Source organism: Martes martes (genome assembly GCF_963455335.1).
Source record: "Martes martes genome assembly, chromosome: 7".
Lineage (NCBI taxonomy): Eukaryota > Metazoa > Chordata > Mammalia > Carnivora > Mustelidae > Martes > Martes martes.
The window spans coordinates 30,736,908-30,758,690 of NC_137894.1; the positions used below are offsets into that span (position 1 = coordinate 30,736,908).

At 46.9% G+C, this 21,783-nt stretch overlaps 1 protein-coding gene across 1 annotated transcript in view; it reads left to right on the forward strand.

Annotated features, from left to right (window-relative positions):
* EDC3 (enhancer of mRNA decapping 3) overlaps window positions 1-21,783 on the forward strand; it is a 61,034-nt gene that overhangs the window by 35,054 nt on the left and 4,197 nt on the right. The window contains exons 4-6 of the mRNA XM_080808303.1: window positions 3,152-3,487; window positions 17,299-17,452; window positions 19,796-20,013. Of these exons, the coding sequence (XP_080664429.1) occupies window positions 3,152-3,487; window positions 17,299-17,452; window positions 19,796-20,013 (708 nt within the window). The remainder of the gene's footprint in view (window positions 1-3,151; window positions 3,488-17,298; window positions 17,453-19,795; window positions 20,014-21,783) is intronic.

The following is a 21,783-nucleotide window of genomic DNA, read 5'->3' on the forward strand; positions in this document are numbered from 1 at the left end:
ACAAAAGTTACAGTAGTTTAGTGACACACTTATTATTATTATTACTAATTATTATTATTGAAACAGAGGTTCAAAGAACTGGTCCTGGGCTCAGTTAATTAAAAAATTTAAAATTTTGATGCCTGAAGAGTCATTAGCCGAAAAAAAGAAACTTAGAGTAACCAAAAAGAATACCTCTGAGAGGCATGGTGGAGAGCAGGGCGAGCGAACTTCTATAAAAGGTCAGATGTTAAATACTTTAGGCTTTGCAGGTCATAAGGTCTCTTAAGTACTTTTTGTTGCTTTTGTAGCACAGAGGTAGCCTTAGACAATATGTAAACAAGCGAGTGTGGCTGTTCGAGTAAAACTTACTTACAGAAGCAGGCAGTGGACTGGATTTGGCAGAGTCTGAATAGTTCGTAGACTCCTGATATACAATATACACTTACTGTGAGGTTGGTCAGTGATAGCCCATATGCATTCATGTTTGGAATAACCTTAATACTTTTTAATTTGGGAGACCATCTTCTTTAGATCTGATGAATTTTGTAAGAACTTCATCCTAGCTAAAGAATGCCTGTAAGAGGAATAGGGGAAGTGTTAGCTCTGCCATGCGCTTGTTCAGTTGTGATTGCATTATTAGTATTATTTTAATAACGTTTCTTTATAGGAATCTTTTTAAGCCACTTATTTTATTTTGCTCTAGTAGCTACAAATTAATACAGTTGCACAACAGTGTGCATGTACTTACTGCTGCTGGGCTTCTTGTTATGTATATTTTACCATGATGAAAAAGAATTGATGTTACGTCCACTTGTATGGACGTCACTCTTTCCTCTGATACCTTGAATACTGACAGTGATCAGCTGGCATGAAACCTCATAAGGGTGCCAGTTTCTGTCCATACATTAAATTCATAAATCTTAATTTTCCTACTCTTTTTAGTTAAAAACTAAAGAGAAGTCAGTGTCTTTTCCCTGCATCCCAGTGGATCATCTTTTACACTCCTGGGTGTGCACACACCCACTGGAGAGAGACCACTGGGCTAGAGACTGTTGTCTACTAGGATGCCTTGATTTCGTATTGAGGCAGAACATTCGGCCTACGCACTGGACTTTTTTTCTGGCTGTTCCCCTCCCTGCTTATATTACTGATGGTCTTATCCTGACCTATGTTTTCCTGCCTGTTCTCCCATTCCTAATCCAGTTCTGCTTTCTCATCCACATTTCTATGATACTTGATATAAAGTTATAGTATAATTCTTACCACGTTGTATTTCAGTTACTAGCTGATACAGCTTTCCTCCTTCCTTTTTGAGTAGCGTGTCTTGGTTTATACAGCGTATTCCTAGCACCTAGCTGTGGCACACAGCATGCTTTCACTAAATGTTTTTGTCAGATTTTTGGAACTAGAACTTAACCCAGATTTTGACAAGCTTGTCATTGTTTAATAATTCAGGCTGTTTCTGGTGGCTCAGCTAGATTTTCCTCTACTTTATAATTTTGGCCAGCCTTAGTTTTTTTCAGAGGTCTAAATTTCATCTTCTAGCTCAGCCCTTTTCCATACCAATATTTGACATTAGGAAGGCTTGGATGCGAGTTCTATTTACATGGTACACATCTTTCTTTTTTTCTTTCTTTCTTTCTTCCTTTCTTTTCTTCTTCTTCTTCTTCTTCTTCTTCTTCTTTTTCTTCTTTTTTTTTTTTTAAGATTTAATTTATTTGACAGAGCACAAGCAGGGGGAACAGCAGGCAGAGGGAGAAGCAGACTCCCCGCCTGAGCAGAGAGCCCAATGCAGGACTCGATCCCAGGACCCTGGGATCCTGACCTGAGCCAAAGGCAGATGCTAAGCCACCCAGGTGCCCAGTACACATCTTTCAGAATAGTTACTGTAATTAATTTTGTCAGTGTTGATGAATTTGTTAAATATTTATTGACTGCTCACTCTATGCTAGGAATTGTGCTGGGGATACAACAGTGAGTATTTTACATACAAGGAGATTGAAAGGTTGAATGACAGGTGTAAGATAATGTGGTAATGAGAACTGCAGCTAGATCCTAGGTCTCCTGGCTGGTCTATAGGGCAGAAGGGAGTTTCTGTGAGAAGCTACCGTAGTGTAGTTGGAATGATATGAGTGTGGGGGTGAGGGGGTTTGCTCGTGATCATTCTGACCTCTAACCTTAATAATTGAGGAACTCAGTCTTTCAAAAGGAAGCACATTACATTTATTTAAGCCATATTGGAGGTTCCATTTGGCCTACCAATAACCTGGTCTACCCTTTCAGGGTGGTCGTATTGGGTTAGAGCATAAACTCAGTTCAGGGTTCTCTGTAAATGGATGGTTTGTAGAGTTCTGTGGGGTGTTCTGTCTTGGCTGCCAGAAGACTTGTTAACTGATGTGTGGTGGCCATGTGGAGGGTAGCTTCTTTTGGTGCTGGTGTGTATCTTGGTGTGGTCACGATAGAATCAGGTCAGTGTGGTCCTCGTCATAAATTGCTTACCGACAAGTGTTAAGTTCTGAGAAGAGAGATCACATGAACTAAGAGATCTAAAAACAGATTTATAAATCAAAATACCAACTTACAGTGATAGATGTATGCTTGGCTCAAGATCTGGAATCTCTTTAAACCAGAGATTCTCTCCGGCTGGTGTCTAGGCTGAGATCAAATTAAAAATCAGAAGGTTGCTTGCTTGGTAAGCAGAGAATTAGGAGTCAGTTGAGTATTCTCTTCCTTTGAGCTTCAGGTTATGAGGAGTTGGCCTTATTTTACAGTTGGGGGGGGGTGTATTTCTCTGTTCACTACTGCTGGACAATCAAGATAAAACCATCCAGACCTGTGGGAAGCTGCTGTACTCTTGCCCTTCCACTTTTTGTTATTCACTTGTCAAAAAAGCCTCTGTCATTACTAATTTCCTTATGAAGGATAGAACTGGTAAGATTTCCAGGAGTTGTACTTATTTTATCTTCACTGTTACTTGGTTAATATATGAAATCTATTATTCCATGAGATTTGTGGTAGTTTGTGCTACTTAATATGATCTAGGAATAGCCTACCTTTCCCATCTTCACTTTGATTCCTTTAACACTCTCCATAAAAGACTAATGTATTTTCCATTTCTACTGAGTGCTTCCTGTGGGCACATTTACCTTAGTCCCTGTCTTTTCTCTAGGGTCATCTAGTAGCAGACACCCAAATCAGGCAACTCCAAAGAAAAGTGGCTTAAAGAATGGCCAAATGAAGAATAAAGATGACGAGTGCTTTGGGGATGATATTGAAGAGATCCCAGACACAGATTTTGATTTTGAAGGGAATCTGGCCCTTTTTGACAAGGCAGCTGTGTTCGAGGAGATTGATACCTATGAGAGGAGAAGCGGTACCCGTTCCCGGGGCATCCCAAACGAAAGGCCAACTCGGTACCGCCACGATGAGAACATCCTGGAGTCAGAGCCCATTGTCTATCGGCGGATCACGGTGCCCCACAACGTGAGCAAGGAGTTCTGCACGGGTGAGTTGCACCAGGCCATCTCACTGGTTCTCTCTGCTTTCTGTTATGCTTGAAAGAGAATGACCTAAATTCTGAATCAGAGTGTTGCGGTAGGAATTCACTAAACTCACTAAAGTGGCTTTGTGGTTGGCTATTATTATTGTCTCTTGGGAATTGTGGTTACTATGGCATCCTAGCTACCACGGGGATGTGGGGGTGTGGTGTAGGGGGCTGATTTCATGTCCGTTTATATCCCATATCTGACAGGTTCTGGTCTGCTCTTTATTTAGTGTGTCATGATTAGCAATGAAAGGCAGAGGAGCCATCTATCTAGAGTCACATAATCAGATCTTTGGCTTTTCACTGTGGCTTGCCTGTTAGGACCTAGTTGTTTGTTGGGGTAAAAAACAGAGATGGACGGTTGAAACCACTGGCTAAAATTAGGGTTTCCATAAATTGTTTACTACCATGTCCTCCTCTCCTCCTATCCCTGGTCAGAGAGGGTTTGGCTAGTCCCATTTCTCATGTAACAAAGTAGTGCCTTGGTATTTCCGTCGGCCATTGTATAGGATAGTCTAGTCCATTACCTCAGTGGTTTTTAAGCTTCTTTTTTTTAACATTAGGATCTTTTCTTCAAACATGGCATTAGAGGGGCACCTGGGTGGCTAGGTCAATGAAGCATCTGCCTTGGGCTCAGGTCATGATCCCAGTGTCCTGGGATGGAGCCCTGCCTTGGGCTCCCTGCTCAGTGGGGAGTCTCCTTCTCTCTCTGACCCTCCCCCCTCTCATGCGCGCTCTTTCTCTCACACTCTGTCTCTCAAATAAATAAAGTCTTAAAAAACAAAAAACCCACGCACATAAAGAGACATGGCATTAGAGGCAGATAAAACCAGCTATGGGAGAGGTGGTCTACCTCATCCCTGTCCCTGTCCTTTCCCACTAAACCACATTATTACCTGAGCTGCTTCAAATACAGTTTGAAAACTATTCTTATTGAACGATCTTAAAGAGCTGAAGGAGGAATCATAATCATTTTAATTAAGTATAAAGGAACTAAGTACAACATTCGTTTTGGTTTGAGACTTTGAATATAGGGAATATAAATTTAGAACAGTAGTAGCAGTTATAGAAAGTGTTATGGAAAAGGCTTAATTACATTTGGAAGAAAATCAGATATGGTGTGGCATTTTTGTAGACAGCAGTAAGGCTGTTCTGTATTTAGTTTGCTGAATATAGAAGTTGGCACGTGCTTTCCATGTGGAAAAAAAATAAGACTGTCAGGCTAAGAGTACCAAATTATTTTTCCATTGTTCACTGGGGGACTCGTGGGGATACCTCTTTACCAAGGTAGTTTCCCTAAGTGGCACTGACAGTGTGACTTCCTCTGATTTTTACCACCTGTGTGTAGGCAAACAACCCAACTCAGAGTCAGGCTTCATTTCAGTTGCCAGGTGTTTAGCTTTTCAGAGGCATCCATCGTCCAGCAGGTCTGGTAGCACACTCAGTTCCTGTCATTCATTTGCCCCACTGCTCCCCTCTTTTATTATACTCATTTGCAAAATGAGCTGCTTCTGCAGGAGCTCTTGAGCTGAGGTGATCCAGTATGCAGCAGGTCGTTTCGCTGAAATTCCTCAACTTGGGGAGATACAGCCTGCCTTGGATATGGCTACAGGGAAGGGAAGAGCAGAGCAGAGTAGACTCAAGAAAGAGTCTCAGATCTAAGAGCCCGAGAGAACATTGCTAAAGTAGACAAAGGGGAGGGTGGGAATTTTCTCCTACTACACACTCCACCTCCCCAACTTAATTTTCACACCTTGTTTAATTTAACGACAGAAGGAAAAAGTCCCCTTCTCTCGCATGAAACCATTTTTCCAGAATTGCCATTAATAAGCGTACAGCAGACCGCGTGAGCTGGTCCTCAGCCAAGCAGTCAGGTATGGCGGCTTGTGTGCTGGTGACCAGTTGCACTTCATTGAGGCATGACAGCGAGGGGATGGGAGGCCCTGCAGCTTCATGCCATCTGGTTTTCCTCTTTGTCCGCAGAAGTGGTAGGAGTACAAATGAAGCCCTTTTTCCAAGCAGGGTCTGTGCTGGAAATAGAGCAAGTAAGCCGTTGCCTTGCTGAGTAACTTCTCCTACATCAAGTTTTTATCTCTGCTCCAGCAACAAGACACAAGCCTCAAAGTCAGTTTCTACTCTTACCCAGAGAGTGTCTGGCTGGGGACTCTTTTCTACTTGGATCTTCTCTGCAGATGTTACAATCAGAGTAAGGCGAACTATCTAGAATATGTGGGGAAACAACCTAAGACCATCAAATGTTAGTGTTAGGTTGCTCGATCACTTAGTATGATTTTTCTCGTTCTGCAGATGAGGACATTGAAGCCCAGAGAGATAATGACTCTCACAAACCTTCTTTATCACATTTCCTTCCACTTTCGGAAGGTGGCTAAGTTGAAGAGGAGGAAGGACGTAGGATCAGAGGAGAGGGATAGTGTAATGGCACAACAGACCACAGTCATTTCTCTTTAGTGTCCTCAGAAATGGACCAGCTTACATCAGCAGTTGTGGAGGCTAGCTTGGATAGCTTCCCAGCTAGCTTTTTGGCATTCATGTCCTAGAACCCCAAAACCTTATTTTCTCCTAATCCCCAGGGTAGCAAAAGAACAACATGTTTACTACCCATGTGGTGTGATGGCTTGGGTCTCAGGATTCTGACAGCTTGCTGCTGCTATCCAGCACGTCGACTGCATGCTAAGTGGTGTCAACAGTTTCTAAGCCATTATGCTGTAATTGCTCACATTCCTCTTGGCAGTACTCTACCAACTGTGTGTGTGTGTGTGTGTGTGATGGGGGCAGTGTTATAAAAGGTCTGTTGATTGGGAAAACACATTCAGGAAGCAACTAAATTCAGCTCTTTGTTTAACCCAAATCTTTTCTCTCTGGAAAGCCTTTTTGAGTCCTTTGACAGTACTGCTGTCTCCAACAATTGCGGATTGTCAGACATTCCTCCAGCTTGGATTTAGCCTGCTGAATAATATCCAGTGGTCACATACTTGTTTATTAAGTTTGGCTGTAAAATGTGAGATGTGTGTGAGCACTCCATTCAGTGGGTAAGAGCTTCTCAGAGAACACTGGTTAGGAGAGAGGTAAGGCTTCAGAGAAGAATCTTTGTTCAACATTCATATTCTTCTAAAACAAATAGGTTAGTCTAAATACTGTTGCTTATTTTGTGTAAGTCACTCTAAGATCTTGTATTTGTTATTCAGGTGTATTAGGAAGGGGCACCTGGGTGACTCATTTAAGCATCTGAGTCTTGATTTTGGCTCTGATCTTAGGATTGAGCCCTACATGGTGCTCTGTGCTCAGCAGGGCATCTGCTTGAGGACCCCCCCACCCCATACATATATGGTACATATATGTATGTACATATATGTACATACATATATGTACCATATATGCCTGGAGTCCAGTGAGTGTGGACATTAATTGCACTGGATGTTGAGAGGCAGAAGAGGTCCTGAAGGCTGGACTGATCAGGAACGGCTTCACAAAGGGAGCAGAACAGAAGCCTTGAAGCATGGGCAGGATTTCACCAGACAGAAAGGAAGAGGGAATATGTGGATAGGCTGGTAGGTGCTGGTCAGTAGTGAGGGTAAAGGGCCTTTTGGGAAATTGGCCATCAGCTGGTTTGGCCAGGCCAGAGAGTGTTTGTGTGGGGGAGTAGCAGGAATTAAATAAGCCTTGGACCACAAGAACACAGAGCCTTGTGTGTGTATATTATCCTTGTCCTGTGCCATAGGGAACAACTGAAGAATTCTGAAAATGACACGATCCCAGTCTCATTTAGGAAGACTTAGAGACTTTTTTTTTTTTTAAATAAAGATTCTATCTATCCATCTGACAGAAAGAGAAAAAACCACAAGCAGGGGGAGTGGCAGGCAGAGGGAGAGAGAAGCAGCCTGATGCAGGGCTGGATCCCAGGATTCTGGGATCACGACCTGAGCCGAAGGTAGACACTTAACCGACCGAGCCACCCAAGTGCCCCAGGAAGATTTAGAGTCTCTCTCTCTCTCTCTTTTTTTTAAATTAACATAAAATGTATTATTTGCTTCGGGGGTACAGGTCTGAATCATCAGTCTTACACAATTCACAGCACTCAACCATATCACAAACCCTCTGCAACGTCCATAACCCAGCCACCCTGTCCCTCCCCGCCCCAGATTTAGAGTCTTAAGGAAGACTGGTCTCATGATAGATTTCAGGGTGGAATGAGAGGAGAGAGACCGGAGTAGGAAGACTAGGTTCATGACGTAACTAATGTACCAGAGGTTTGGACTGCTGAATGGAAAGGAAGAAAATGTGTTGAAAGAATTGACAAAGGGAATTGATAGTTGAGAGCAGTTGGAAAGGGTTGAGTGAGCGGAGGACTCAAAGGCATTGAACCTGTGGGGCAGGAAGAATGGCAGTGAGAGTCTGGTTGTCATTAGATTGCCTGAGTCTGTAGCGGGCCAAGTCTGCATGGTTTTGTGATTTCCCTCCTGTGGTGCTCTGTGGTTGATCTTGGAGAAAGCAAATAGTAGAGTTACCACACTGAGAGAGAGGTCAGGGAGCTATTAAAAGGTTCAATGAGGAAGCTTCTGTAGAGTCAGAGAATGGAGTTATATAGCCAAATGAGGGCTACTGAGCCTGTTTCCTTATCTGTAAAGTGGGATAAAATTGTAAATTGAGATCATGAGGAAAAGCAGCTAGTGCAATGCCCAGTTTATGATTGTTAGTTTTTGAGTTCAAATGTGAATTGCAGAGGCGGCCTCTGTAAGGTTATTTCAAAGCATCTACATTCGTAAGATTTCTACTGTGTGTGAGGTAGCATTCTAGATCCTCTGGATAAGTCATTGTCATCCCAGGGGCCTTAGAGAGGAGCCAAATGTTACAGAGTAATTTTACAGAGTACTCTGTAACCAAATTATAGCAGTGTGTACAGGGTTTGGAGGTGGCAGCAAGGGGATGGGGGAAGCCTGGTTCGGGAGAAGCAACATTATCACGATCAGTGTCATAGCATTGAAAGTTCATTGGATAGTTACTGTGTCACGGGCACCATTCTGAGCACTTCACGTTTGTCACAGTTTTCATGGTGCATCTATTAGATTGCACTGTTCTCCCCATTTTGTTATTATCCCTGTTTTGTTGGCATTAAGTGATCCAGTAAGCCTTTCAAACCAGGAGTGACTTTAAAAAGTGTCTCAAATTGTTCGTTTCCTGAATGCTAATAAATTCTTCTTAGGTATATTTATTCAAGAACCCTTCCTGTTGGGTTGAATTCTTATTTAACTTCTGCCATTTGTGTTCCACTGTGTAGCCTCCTCCTGCCTCCAAGTGTTCAAAAGCCCAGATGGGAGGCAGCGGGGTGCTGTTGATGTAGACAGTGAGTGTCTGCGGTTGTCCCATTTGCTTTGCCTGAAGGCTGTTCTTTTGCCCCCATATTGTCTGCCTGCTGAGATTTGGGGAGCAGCAAGTATATGAGGAGGATGAGCTGAGGTAGAGTTACTGCTTACTGTCTTGCAAAAGGATCAAGTCCGGGTTTGAGTAAGGCACTCTGGTCTGAGCTCCCTTTGAGTCTGGCATCACTTAAACATGCTCGTTTCTCTTGGTAAGAGCAGTCGTGGTTCCTTCTCTGGAGGGAGCTGCTGGTGAAGCCACGGTTGGTTTATTCCTGCTGCTTTATGGCTTGCCTCTTTACTCTTCCCACCTTGGCTAGCTAAATTTTTGAACTTCAGTGGGGATGTGTCTTGCCCTCAGGACAAGCTTGACCTTCATTCACATTTGAGGCTGGCAGTTGTCTTCCACAGCTAGTGTTCCATTTCTGCCTCTGAACTCTGGCTGCGTTCTTTTGCTTCTTGTCAAGAGTCCCTTAAGAAGTATTCAGATGCAAAAAAAAAAAAAGAAGTATTCAGATGCTTTTAAGACCAGCAACGTTTGTATCTCTTAAAGAACAGATAATCAGGAAATCTGCTTTGGGTTTGTATGTATGTTCAACAGGAATTCAGGAAGAAATAAATCTTTGAGTTTAGAAGTGGCCATTGAGGAATTTTACCCTCAGGTGGTAAAGACCTCCTTCAGCAGTCATGCTCCGGAGAGCCACAGGGATGCATGGGGAGGTAAATTCTAGGAGATGGTTTGGATCAGAACATCTGCCGTGTCACACTTGTGCTGGAGCAGGTTCCGATGTAACTTTTCACGGAACAGAGGTAATGAACTGAGTTTCTGAAATGGTCTCTCTGCAGGCAAAATTCCTTGACAATGACTTGGTTGATTTTAGGAACCTCAGGTTCTAAGCAGATCTCCCAGTGCCAGGAGTTGAAGGAGTAGACAGTCCCTTTAATGTGGTGTCCTTTGGAGTTTCTGGGCCTGGATAATCAGATGGATACTTGTAGACCTGAAGGGCTTGGTTGAACTCATTGGCAGTCTTACGAGGTTTTAGAGCTGCATTGTTAAGACAGGTGTCTTGGGGGGCGCCTGGGTGGCTCAGTGGGTTAAAGCCTCTGCCTTCCGCTCCGGTCATGATCCCAGGGTCCTGGGATCAAGCCCCGCATCAGGCTCTCTGCTCGGCGGGGAACCTGCTTCTCCCTCCCTCTCTGCCTGCCTCCCTGCCTACTTGTGATCTCTGCATGTTAAATAAATAAAATCTTTAAAAAAAAAAAAAAAAAGACAGGTGTCTTGGGTAGGCTCTTGCCCCAGCAATGAACATTTGTGCTTCCTACAGTCTTTGCATGGGACAAGGTCTCATGGCAACGTGTTGTTAGAGATTTAATTTAAGAATTTAAATTCAAACTAAGGGCTGGAGGGTGTGGAGCCTTGGTACATTATGGCCCGACACCTGAGAGAGAGAGAGTTAGTTTTCTTTTTAAAGAGAGGACACTCGAAGGGCAGGGCAAAGGGCAGAGGGAGAGGGAGGAGAATTTCCGCAGGCTCCTTGCTCTGGCTCAGTGCTGCTGAACCCGATGCAGGGCTGGATCTCATGACCTTGAGGTCATGACCTGAGCCGAAATCAAGAGTCAGACACTTAATTGTCTGAGCCACCCAGGTGCCGCACCCCCCCCACCTGAGTTTTTGATAGAACTCTAAATGGGACCACTTTGCCCTTATGTATTGTCTTGCCATTTCAGAACCGCAGGTGTCTAGCCAGGGTGAGGAGGAGGAAAGAGTTTGATTTCTATGTACGCACCATCAAATTCGACACACCGCAGCTAAGTTAGTCAGCACAACACTGACACAGCAGAAGACCCCCCCCCCCCATTCCCGCAGTGCTCTTGCCTCTTTGCATTCTTGTTTCTTTCAGTGCAGTCGCCATTGTTAAGGTGTCTGGTGTAAAGCTTTGCAGCCACCTTTACCTTTTCCTTCTCATATAAATTTATGCCAGGTGCAGAGCCTCACTTGGATGTGTCCGGAGCTACAGAAGCTTGGCCTACCCTATGAGCTCCTAAACTGGACCTTTCGAGGCCTGTATAGAGTTCCTAGCAGGGGAGTGCAGCTACTCGTGTACCCTTGACGGAAGAACAGTCCTCCTCTATTGGGGACGGTTTCCTCTTTGACCAGCCGGCAGCTTTAGGAGGGACACCCACGGAACAGTGAGGGAGGAAGGCAACACCCGCTTAGCCAGTCAGACCAGCCGAATGAACCCTGGTGATCAGTGGAGTGACAGATGCCACAGCCAGATTGCCCTGACCTCCTTTTTTTCTAATTTCATAGCAGACATAGTGATTCCTTCTGTAGCAGCCCTGGCAGGGAGTTTCCTTTATCCTCTGTTCATTCTGGCTTGGGGCTCTCTAACTCCTTACTTGGTCACCATTGAAATGCTCATGATTTTTTAGTTTCTCCTGCTACCCTATGGGTTCCCTGTGTCCCTTGACATCAGTTCTACCTAGTCTTTCTGTCTTCATTTTCTAGCCCAGTCAGCATAGCCTTCACGTCAGCCTTCGGTCTCCAGCAGGGAATTTGCATCTGCACAGTCACCCAGATTCTAGCCTGTGGAACTTTGTTCATTGTTCCTCACACCCCCACCTGAAGGGCTCTCCCTCCCTCCTGTCCTGACTACAGTCCTGCCTGCTGTTCCAGGCACGGTTCAGTTTGAGAATTTGAACATTGCCTGGAGCTCCTGGGGATAACAGTTTACTGTGTGTATTTTCTGGTATTTGCACATACATATTTCTGTTTTCAGCTAGATTGTAAGACTGGGAAACAGGGTCTGTTTTTGTTTTTTTTTTTTTTTTTAAGATTTTACTTATTTGACGGAGAGAGACAGAGAGAGGGAACACAAGCAGGGCGAGTGGGAGAGGAAGAAGCAGCCTTCCCAACAAGTGGGAGCCCAGTGAGGGGCTTGATCCCAGGATCCCGGGATATGACCTGAGACAAAGGCAGATTCTTAATGACTGAGCCACCCAGGTGCCTCCCCCACTTTTTTTATATCGAAGACAATTTTACACTTTAAGTTGCTAGAATAGTATAATGAATACCATGCACTGTCCACTTAGATTCATCTATTAATATTTTGCCACACTTACTTTTAAATACAGACACACAGGAGCACACCTGAGCCACCTAAGGGTTCTTTGCTCTCGTCACGTTCCTGTACACTCCGCAGGGTGTTGCTCTTACAGCCATGCAGTGAGACTGCCCTCAGGAGACGTACAGCTAGCACAAAGTGTTATCTAACACACACTCCGTATCCATGGCTCTCCGGTTGTCTCAGCCGTGTCCTTTATAGCTGTATTTTTAGTCGACAGTTGTGTATCACATCGAATGAGATGTAGTCGAGACACAGCTGTCTTTTGTTTCCTTTAACCAGGAGAGTTCCCACAACTTCTGTCATCTCTTGTGACAGATTTATGAAGAGTCTAGGCCAGTTGATTTGCAGAATGCGCCTTAGTTTTATTTAGTGATTGTTCCTTTTGATTCATGTGATTTATGTTCCAGGTGATTCATGTTAAACATGTTTCCCAAGATTTTGGTGGGGGTCTGTCTGTCTCAGGGTATCACATCATAAAAATATACAGTGTCGTTTTGTCTCACCATTGGGGCTGAGCTAATCACTTGGTAAGGTTTTGTCAGCTGGGTTTCTCCTTTGTAAAGATACTTCTCCCCTTCATAATTAGTAAGTCTTCTTGTCAGCAGGTCCTTCACCCCTTGAGTCCAGAGCTTGTTCCAGTGGAGCTTCAACCTGAAGGAATGAAGTTCTAGGTGGACAGGGGGTTTGTCTAGTTGTTACAAATAGGGGAAGGAAAAGGTGGGGAAGCATTCTGAAACCTCTCTCTCACACTTACCTTTGGTTACAGCAGGCCTTTTACCCAGCTGCGGAATGGAACACACTGAGTCAGTTTTATCGGTTTCCTTCCCATTCATTCACTAATTGCACCCGTATTTATGTAGACCGCCCAGGCCCTTTGCTGACACTGAAGGCACTGTGAAGAATGGGTAGAGCCATGAACAAGACAGACATGGTCACTGCCTTTGTGGAGTTTGCAGTCTGGCAAAGTAGATAGTCCAAAAAGAAAAACAGTTATTTACAAGTTGTATTCAATACAGTGAAGAAAATCAGCAGCATGCTGAGACTGAGGGATATTTAAGAAGAGGGACAGAAGAAGAATGAGGGACCAGCCATGAGTGTGGGTAAAGCACTGGAAGAGAGAAGAGAGTCCCAGGAGAGGGGACATGCTTCCTGAGGCCAGCAGGGACTTGGAGTGTTCAGGAACCAGAAGGCAGCCAAGGTCCCTTAGAGCTTGGTGGGATTTGGGGTTCAAGGTAAAGGGGGTGAAGTAAACAGGGGTCAGATCATGGGGGCCTTGTAGGCCCTAATAAAGAGTATTGAGTATTTAGGCTTCTTGTAACAAATCCTTCTTTCAGAGAGAGACTTGACACCAAATTTCATTTTGTGTAGCTTTCATGTAAATCTACAGTGTAGATCTGAGGATATGAATTGGGATCTGATTAACCACAGGGTATCAGTGTGTTTAACTATAGAGAGCAAACTGGTGGTTACCAAAGGGGAGTTGAGGGGGGGGATGGGTGAAGTAGGTGATGGGGGTTAAGGAGGGCACTGATCCTGATGAGCACCAGGTGATTAAAAATAAAAACTTAAAAAAAAAAACCACACAAAAAAACAGTGTGATATCTCCCTGCAATGGTGTGGCCCTCCACAGAATAGAATTGGAATTCATAGCCCTAGAGAAATCACCATGCCCTCATTGAGGCATTGAGCCTTCAGTGAGCTATGCTCCTTGTTGGTAAGACATGGGGTGTGCACAGCCTTTCTAACTAAAGGGCCATGTCTGTGTGAGGACTGAGTTTAGATCTGAGCTGACACTTTGTTGTGGGAGTCTTTTTTTTTTTTTTTTTAATTTGACACAGAGAGAGGCAGAGACAGTGAGAGAGGGAACACAAGCAGGGGGAGTGGGAGAGGGAGAAGCAGGCTTCCCGCTGAGCAGGGAGCCCAATGCGGGGGGCTGGATACTAGGACCATGGGATCATGACCTGAGCTGAAGGCAGATGCTTAACAACTGAGCCACTCAGGCACCCCAAATTCCATTGTGGGAGTCTTGTCACACAACCAAAAGGCTGGGAGGTTTAAGGGACAGGGAGGGATATACACGCAGAGGCTGCCAGAGAAGGTTTGGATATAGTGCTGCTTGAGGGTGTGAGAACGTGTACAAATGTCCATACGAGAGGTGGAGTCCTTAAGTCGTATGTGCTGGAAGGAGCCGTGTGGCAGTGAGAAAGATTAGAGAAGCTGAAGCCACAGCAGACAATGTGGCAGCTGGCCTTGAGCTTGCCTGGCCGCCGCTGCCTGCTGTGGAGTGCGCTGCGTGGGGAGGAGTCTTACCTCCCAGCCCGTACAGAGTGTGCTCAAGCCGTTTTCCTGGATACCCTGAGGTTAATCAGATCCCGAGATGTGCTCTGCTTGTCACGAACTGACTGGAATTCTGTCTCCCTTTCTTGTTCCACCGACAGCTGTAAAATACATATTGAGAGAAACCCTTCCGACAGATTTTACTGCCTTGGTTCCAGAACAATAAAGATCTACCTTCCAGCTCAAACATAATTAAGCTTGGCTCATGTTCAGGCTTTGGCAATGTTATTGTTTGCCATTTACACGCTATGTTCTTGGTTCCCTTCCTTTGGAGTTTATTTTATCCCCTCTGCCTGTTTCTGATAAGCAGTCTGACTGGTGGAACTTTGTGTGTAAATGTTGAAAAGGAACATTTTGTGGTGCTTGCACATTCCTTCCAGAGAAACTGAGTAGGTGCAGCGGAGTCCTGTAGCTGGCAGGCTGGGAAGAAAGGGTGCAGCCTTGTCTTGCCTTAGGCTGCAGAGTGTGTGGGTTCATCAGCGTGCCCCTGCCACCAGTGAGGGGCTGGTGATGGATACCCAGCTCCCAGATGTAGTAGCCAGCCAGCCCAGGGTGTGGGGTCTGCTCTCCTCTCCCTGTACTGCGAGTTTTGTACCTTTCAGAACTGTGAGGAGAAAGGTAGCAGAAAACGGCTCTGCCTCCAGAGAGCCATCCGAATGGGAGAGGGGGGTGCCTGTACCTACAGCACAAGATGTAGACCCACAGAGAATGCTTGCTTTGTAGGGTGGTGTGCTCAGGACTCCCTGCCTGGATCTGTTTCAGATTCAACAGAAAGCAGATAAATGGGTGAAGAAATGCACAGGGTCAAGGGAACGCACTCTCTTGCGTGACTCTGCAGGTAAACAGGGTTTGGAAGTAGGCATGACTTGTCTGACAGGTTTAGGGTTGTTAGTGGCTTAGGACTCCTGAGAATTCCTTTGGCCTTTTCATACTGCTATCAATGATCCTAATTAGTTCTGATGATATGTGCATGTCTGGAGCAGGCCATAAAAATGGCTGTTTGAATCAGCTGTTGACATGCAAGGCCAGGCTGCAGCCTCCAGCATTGGCGCCTAGGACTGGCATTTCAGAAAGAGAGAGGAGACCGTGTTCCTGATGGCACTGTTTGTGCCAGGGTGGGCCTAGGACTCTGGTAGGTAGAAGGCTTCAGTTAATCAACAAGATAGAGTTAATTTTGATGTGTAGACGTCTTTTATTGTCATTATTATAGTAAGTCATTATTTAGCCTTCCTTTGAGAGGATGTATACCTTGGTGTTTTCGGTTCAGTCTTTGTGCTTGGATTTCTGTTGTTCAGATGTACCACCATAGCCTTGTTCTGTGTGGTTTTTAAGAGTCCGTGTAGGCGGGACTGGATATCTGATAGAACTTCAAGAAATTATTCCTGAAATGATAAAGGAGGAAGACAAGTTTTTCTAGACAGGGCTTTGCAAACATTAGGATAAATGAGGAACTTCTGAAAACTTCTGCCACAGAGTCAGGCCAGACCAGAAATAGCACCAGGTTTGCATCATTTATGTATTTGAGAGGAGTTGAGGAGATGGGGGCCAAAGGAGTAAAAGGTTTACTTCCCTGCTCAGAGGAGTGTACAGTCCAGTATAGATGAAGACACAGGATCTGAGAAGGTGTCTGATCCAGCCTGACACGACCCGTTACGTGCGGTCCCACGACGGCTTGCTGATTGGAGTCTGTGTGCGTTGGTCTGTCAACCAGTGAGGCCAGATGGGGCTCATGCGTGAAGGTCTCTCTTGGGGCCAGTCTTTGGCTTCTGGTATTTGTTAGATGGCATTGGTTGTCAAGACGAGCTGCTCGTTACAGATCACAATTTTTTACTTTGGCGGTTCTTTCCTGTCCTGGTTTTCTGGCCCTGAAACGGTCCCAGTGTGTTGGTGCTGATGCATATGAGACTCTTGCCTATGTCCCAGCTGCTGCAGACTTTGGCCTTATGAAACCAAGTATTTTCTATGCTGTACTTTCAGCGACTGGCTCTCCCTAACCTTTACAGAGTTTCTTTCTCTATGGCAAATAAAATATTCAAGATTCTTCTGAGCGGGCTGCTTTCCATGTGCTCTTGCTGTGAGGTTTGAGTATTAGGTTATACTCACCCCACATGTGGGGAGAAAATGATAAATTATTGGAGAAAACAAGTTGCTAATTAAATTTTTTAAGCAAAGAGGAAGGGCTGAGTAGAAGAGAAGAGGAAGAAGAGGAAGTGGGGAGCAGACGGGATCAACACATCATCCAGCCAGGACCTGAGGGTCAGGAGGCTTAGTAAGCGTCTGTTCCACTTGTCGGGAAGGAGGAGGAGTCTGCTCCTGAGGACGGTGCCACTGCCAGGGATGTCATTTCCCCCACTTTGGGAAAAGCATGGTCTCTTCTGACGTGGCCCACAAGTTGCTGTTCCACGCTGTGCCAGCCCTTTCTCTGTAATAACCAAATAGATCTTGGTAGATTTGGCTTTTGTGGTCTGGAACTGAACTGTTACGAGAGAAGCGCCTGGGTGGCTCAGTCAGTTAAGTGACTTCATTCAGCTCAGGGCATGATCCCAGGGTCCTGGGATTGAGCCGTGCGTTGAATCCCTGCTCATCGAGGATTCTGTTCATCCCTTTCCCTCTGCCCCCTACCCCACTCCTGCTTGTGGGTCCCTGCGCTCACGCTCTCTATCTCATATAAAGAAAACCTGAAAGAATAAAGTGCTCAGAGAGCTTAAGCTAGCCCCTGCTCTTTGGTAATGGGCACAAGGTGTTACTTCCCCAGCCGCTACTGTGGTGGGCTCCATGGTACACCTCCATCCCACTGTAGGCAGCTAGGCCAGGGGAAGGCCAGTCTTAGAGTCTTGGCTGTCACAGAATCCCGGATCGAGTATGTCCATTTGTTGGTCTGGTTTCCTGTCATCTCTTTCCCTTTCTCTCTTTACCTCCTTTTGAACTGCAGACTCTGGCCTGGTTGTCCCAAGTGTTTCCTATGAACTGCACAAAAAGCTCTTGTCTGTGGCTGAGAAGCACGGGTTGACTCTGGAGCGGAGACTGGAGATGACAGGAGTGTGCGCCAGCCAGATGGCCCTGACCCTGCTCGGAGGACCCAACAGGTAAACGCCTCTGGACTGGCGGGGGCTGCGGGTGGGGAGGTGCTGTCCTGCCGAGGCGCCACCGTGCCCCCACCAGAGGAGTCTGTCAGTGTGAAGTCCCTTCCTGGGGTGCTCTGAGGGTGTTGTTTGCCCCTCTTACCCCCTCCCAGAAGTCCTCATTCTTCTCTTGGCAAGCTGCCCTTTGACCCTTTCTTTCCTGGTAACAGCTGGCTTTGACACTCCTGCTGGCTCCCAGATGCCTGCCTTCTAAGACCCTTCAGAGACTCAGCCTTTGGCACTTGTCCTTCACTCAGAGGGGCCGGGTTCCATACCCGAGCACTGTTAGAACCACCCTGACAACTGGGTTGGGAGAGCTGGAGGTGGGTGCCTTCCTACCTTCCTACCTTCCTTCTGGGTCCCTGTGTCAAGAGCAGTGCTTAATTTTATTTGTGGTCACTTAGTGGTATCATGTGCCAGTCCATGTGCTAGAACTAGGCACACAAAGAAGAGTAGAATACTGCGCCTGCCCTCTGGAAGGCTAGTGAGGTGTCCAGAAAGTACACCGCGGCAGGAGAGGAAGCGGTATCGCCCGGGAGGCCGCAGCAGCATCCACACGGAGTCCTGTGGGGGGCTAAGGGGGCCGTAACAGGCCAGCAGGCAGGGCGGGGAGTCCAGGTCTGGGGAGTAGCCTGCCCTGAGGGCGGACAGAACGGAGAGCGTGGTCGTAGCCGGATCTGTGACGTCCTTCTGTGGGGCTGGGAAGTCGGGCTTTGCAGCAGCTGCACAGGGAACTGAGCTGCCAATGGGATTTCAGAAACAGCCTTGTGGGGGCAGGAAGTGAATGTCCTCACCCCATCACAGTGCCCTCCAGCCGGCTTCTTGGGGCCAGCTGTCTGTGGGCCTGGCTTTTCTCGCCACCTCTGACCTCTCCAAAGGGCCGTCTCCTCTAGCCCCTTTGAGAAGGGTTGCCACGGCTAGTAATCTTCCTCATGTGTGTCCAGTCCCGTGCAGTTCTCACTGTGCTCACAGCTGTGTTCAGTTTGAGCCTCATGGCTTCACCTCGAAGGTGAATAGTAGCCTGGTGTTTGAGGATGAGCCCGCTGAGGCTCTGAGAGCGGAAAGGCTTGCCCACCTTGGTGCCACTGCTACGTGGTGGAGCCAGGTCTCCCATCCAGATAGGCGTGTTTCCAGTGTCTGGTCCCTGCCCTCTGCTGTCGGCTGTGTGATGCCAGGGTCTGCGTCCTCCCATGGCAGTGCCTCTGTGAGAGCAGGAGTCTTCAGGAGCAGCCGTGGGTGAGGCAGCCGCCACGACGCAGCAGCGTCTGTGTGAAGGGAGAGGCACTCATTGTATTTCCTTCAGATGCACACGTAGTGGGGGAAATGAGTGGTTTGGTATATATGCAGAGTACATCGCTAAACGCCCCCAAATTTACTTGGAGCATAGGGGCTTCCTCTCTGACTGGAACAGCATCTGTCATCTGCCTCTTTTTGGGAGACTAGTAAGTGACTGTCACTGCTAAGGAGGGACCTAAGCCCGTTTCTTGCTGTCCATCTCCCCCTGCCTTCTGCCCCTGAGGCAGGCCGCACCGCCTGTGAGTTGGGAACAGCTCCAGAGTCAATCCAGACCTCCTGTGGCTCAGCTTTGAATGACAGGAGCTGGAAGTGACTTCATCAGGACGTGGGTAGCCAAGGGAGCTGCCGGCGTAGGAGCCCAGAAAGGCCTGCCTGCTGCCTCTGTGACCCTCGATCTAACGTGCCAGTCCTGTTCTGAGTGCTGTGTGCGCTTGGACACACACAGCATCCTGTGGAAAAGGTCTTGTTCGTATCTGGTGTTGCCCTTATTCCACTTGTTGGCGGCTCAGTGAGGAGCACTTGGCCTGGCACCTGATTGAGGACGATTTAGAACGGCCCTGTTTGCTGCTGCTGTTGAGTTTCTTAGGAGCTGAGCCAGAGTAACCCTGGAAGAGGTGAGGCTTGAGCTGGATTTCAGAGAAAGGGTGGGTCAGAGTTTGCCAAGCGAAGGGCTTTCTGCACAGGGGACCTCATCTGAGAAGAAGCAAGGAAGAGCCTTTCAGAAACAATTCCGTGTTTCTGGTCGGAGAGCAGTGTTCTGGCAACAGTGTTGCATGGCTCAAGATGTGGGTGAGCTGCCTTGTGAGAGGACCCAGTAGATGAAGTGACACCGGGGTGTGGGACCATGGGAATGCCACCCTGTAGCCCTGGGGTGCGTGGCTTTTCGCCCACTCTGGAACTCGGGACTGTCGAGAACTCAGAGCAACAGGTGCTGAGAGGCACTCATCTGGTTTAGGGTGTGAGGGATTGGCAGGTCTGCAGCTGATAATGCTTATTTGGCTTCTGTTCCAGGTTGAATCCCAAAAACGTTCACCAGAGGCCCACAGTGGCCCTGCTGTGTGGCCCCCATGTGAAAGGGGCTCAGGGGATCAGCTGTGGAAGGCATCTGGCTAACCATGATGTCCAGGTCATTCTCTTCCTGCCCAACTTTGTCAAGATGCTGGAGTCCATCACCAACGAGCTATCTCTCTTCAGCAAGACCCAAGGCCAACAAGTATCTAACCTCAAAGGTGAGCACTTGCCTAGGGCAGGCCGGCGCCCTCCTCTTGCAGTTTGATGGTCCGGTGCTGCCGCCCAGTGGCGACAGGTGGAACATCACAGATGTAAGGCATGCTCTGCCTGCTGGAGTGTTTGTACACAGAGGAAATACTTTGGGCGTTGACTTGCTTACTTCCCACCCCTTCACCGTTCTCCCTCTCTGATTACTCAGATGGAGAGCTGGGGGCCTACTTGTTCACTTTACAAACGTTTACAGAACAGGCACCACTGCCGACACTGAGGATGTGGCAGTAGATTGTTTTTTTGATCCGTATTTCCATGGAGCTTACACTCTGTTTAGGACAGAGAAGAGACAGATAAGTAATCTTTCTGTTAGGCCAGATGGTAGTGTTATGAGAGGAAGGAGGAAAGAGAGCTAGAGAGGGTCGGAGGGTTGGGTAGGGAGGTGCAGGTGGTAAAGTGCCTGCGGGTCACTGTAAGGGTTTGACTTTCACACTCGCTGTGATGGAGAGTCACTGGAGGAAAGGAAGGCAGAGGCCAGCTCAGATTCCAGATGATCTCCTGGCTGCTGCTTGGGAGTAAACTAGAGATTTACAAAGAGAAGTGTTAAGAGGCTATTGTGCTGGGGCGCCTGGGTGGCTCAGTGGGTTAAGCCTCTGCCTTCGGCTCGGGTCATGATCTCAGGGTCCTGGGCTCTCTGCTTGGCAGAGAGCCTGCTTCACCCTCTCCCTCTGCCTGCCTTTCTTGCCTACTTGTGATCTGTCTCGCTCTCTGTCAAATAAATAAATAAAATCTTCAAAAAAAAAAAAAAAAAAGTCTGTTGCATGAAACCGGAAGGAGATGTTGGTGGCTGAGACAGTGATAGTGGTAGGGGAGGTAAAGGGGGGGTTAGGTTGTTTATTTTTTTAGTATTTTATTTATTTATTTGACAGAGGTCACAAGTAGGCAGGCAGGCAGAGAGAGCGAAGTGGGGAAGCAGGCTCCCCACCGAGCAGAGAGCCCCATGCAGGGCTCGATCCCAGGACTCTTGAGATCATGACCTGAGCTGAAGGCAGAGGCTTAACCCACTGAGCCACCCAGGTGCCCCAGGGAGTTAGTTTCTTTCTTTCCTTTTTTTTTTTTTTTTAAATAAACATATAATGTATTTTTATCCCCAGGGGTACAGGTCTGTGAATTGCCAGGTTTACACATTTCACAGCACTCATCATAGCACATACCCTCCCCAATGTCCATTTCCCCACCACCCTCTCCCGTCCCCCCTCCCCCCAGCAACCCTCAGTCTGTTTTTTGAGATTGAGTCTTTTATGGTTTGTCTCCCTCCCAATCCCATCTTTTCATTTTTTCTTTTCCCACCTCCCCCCAACCCCCCAGGGAGTTAGTTTCTAAGTTAGTTTTGGAGCCAGAGGCTGCAGAGTGGATATAAGGGATGTGACAGGGAAAGGTTAAGAACAACTCCAAGGTGTTTGACCTGAGTGACCAGAAGGATGATGGTGCCATCCAGAGCTGGGAAGACTTGTTGGAGGAGGTTTGGGGAGGAAGGTGCCTGTTGAATATGCAGGTAGAAATGTTGACTGATACAGATGAGTCTGCAGGTAGGGGAAGGGGTCTGGTCTGGGTGCTGAGGGTGTAGGTGGGAATGAGCCCTAATGAACTTGGATAAGCTATCTTCTAGGAAGAGGTAGGGAAGTTGTTAAGTTTAAGTTCTTTGTTTAGAAGTCAGGGAGTTGAGAGAGCAGCTCAGGAGACAGGAGAAGGAGAAGCAGGGGAGCCTGGCACCTGGA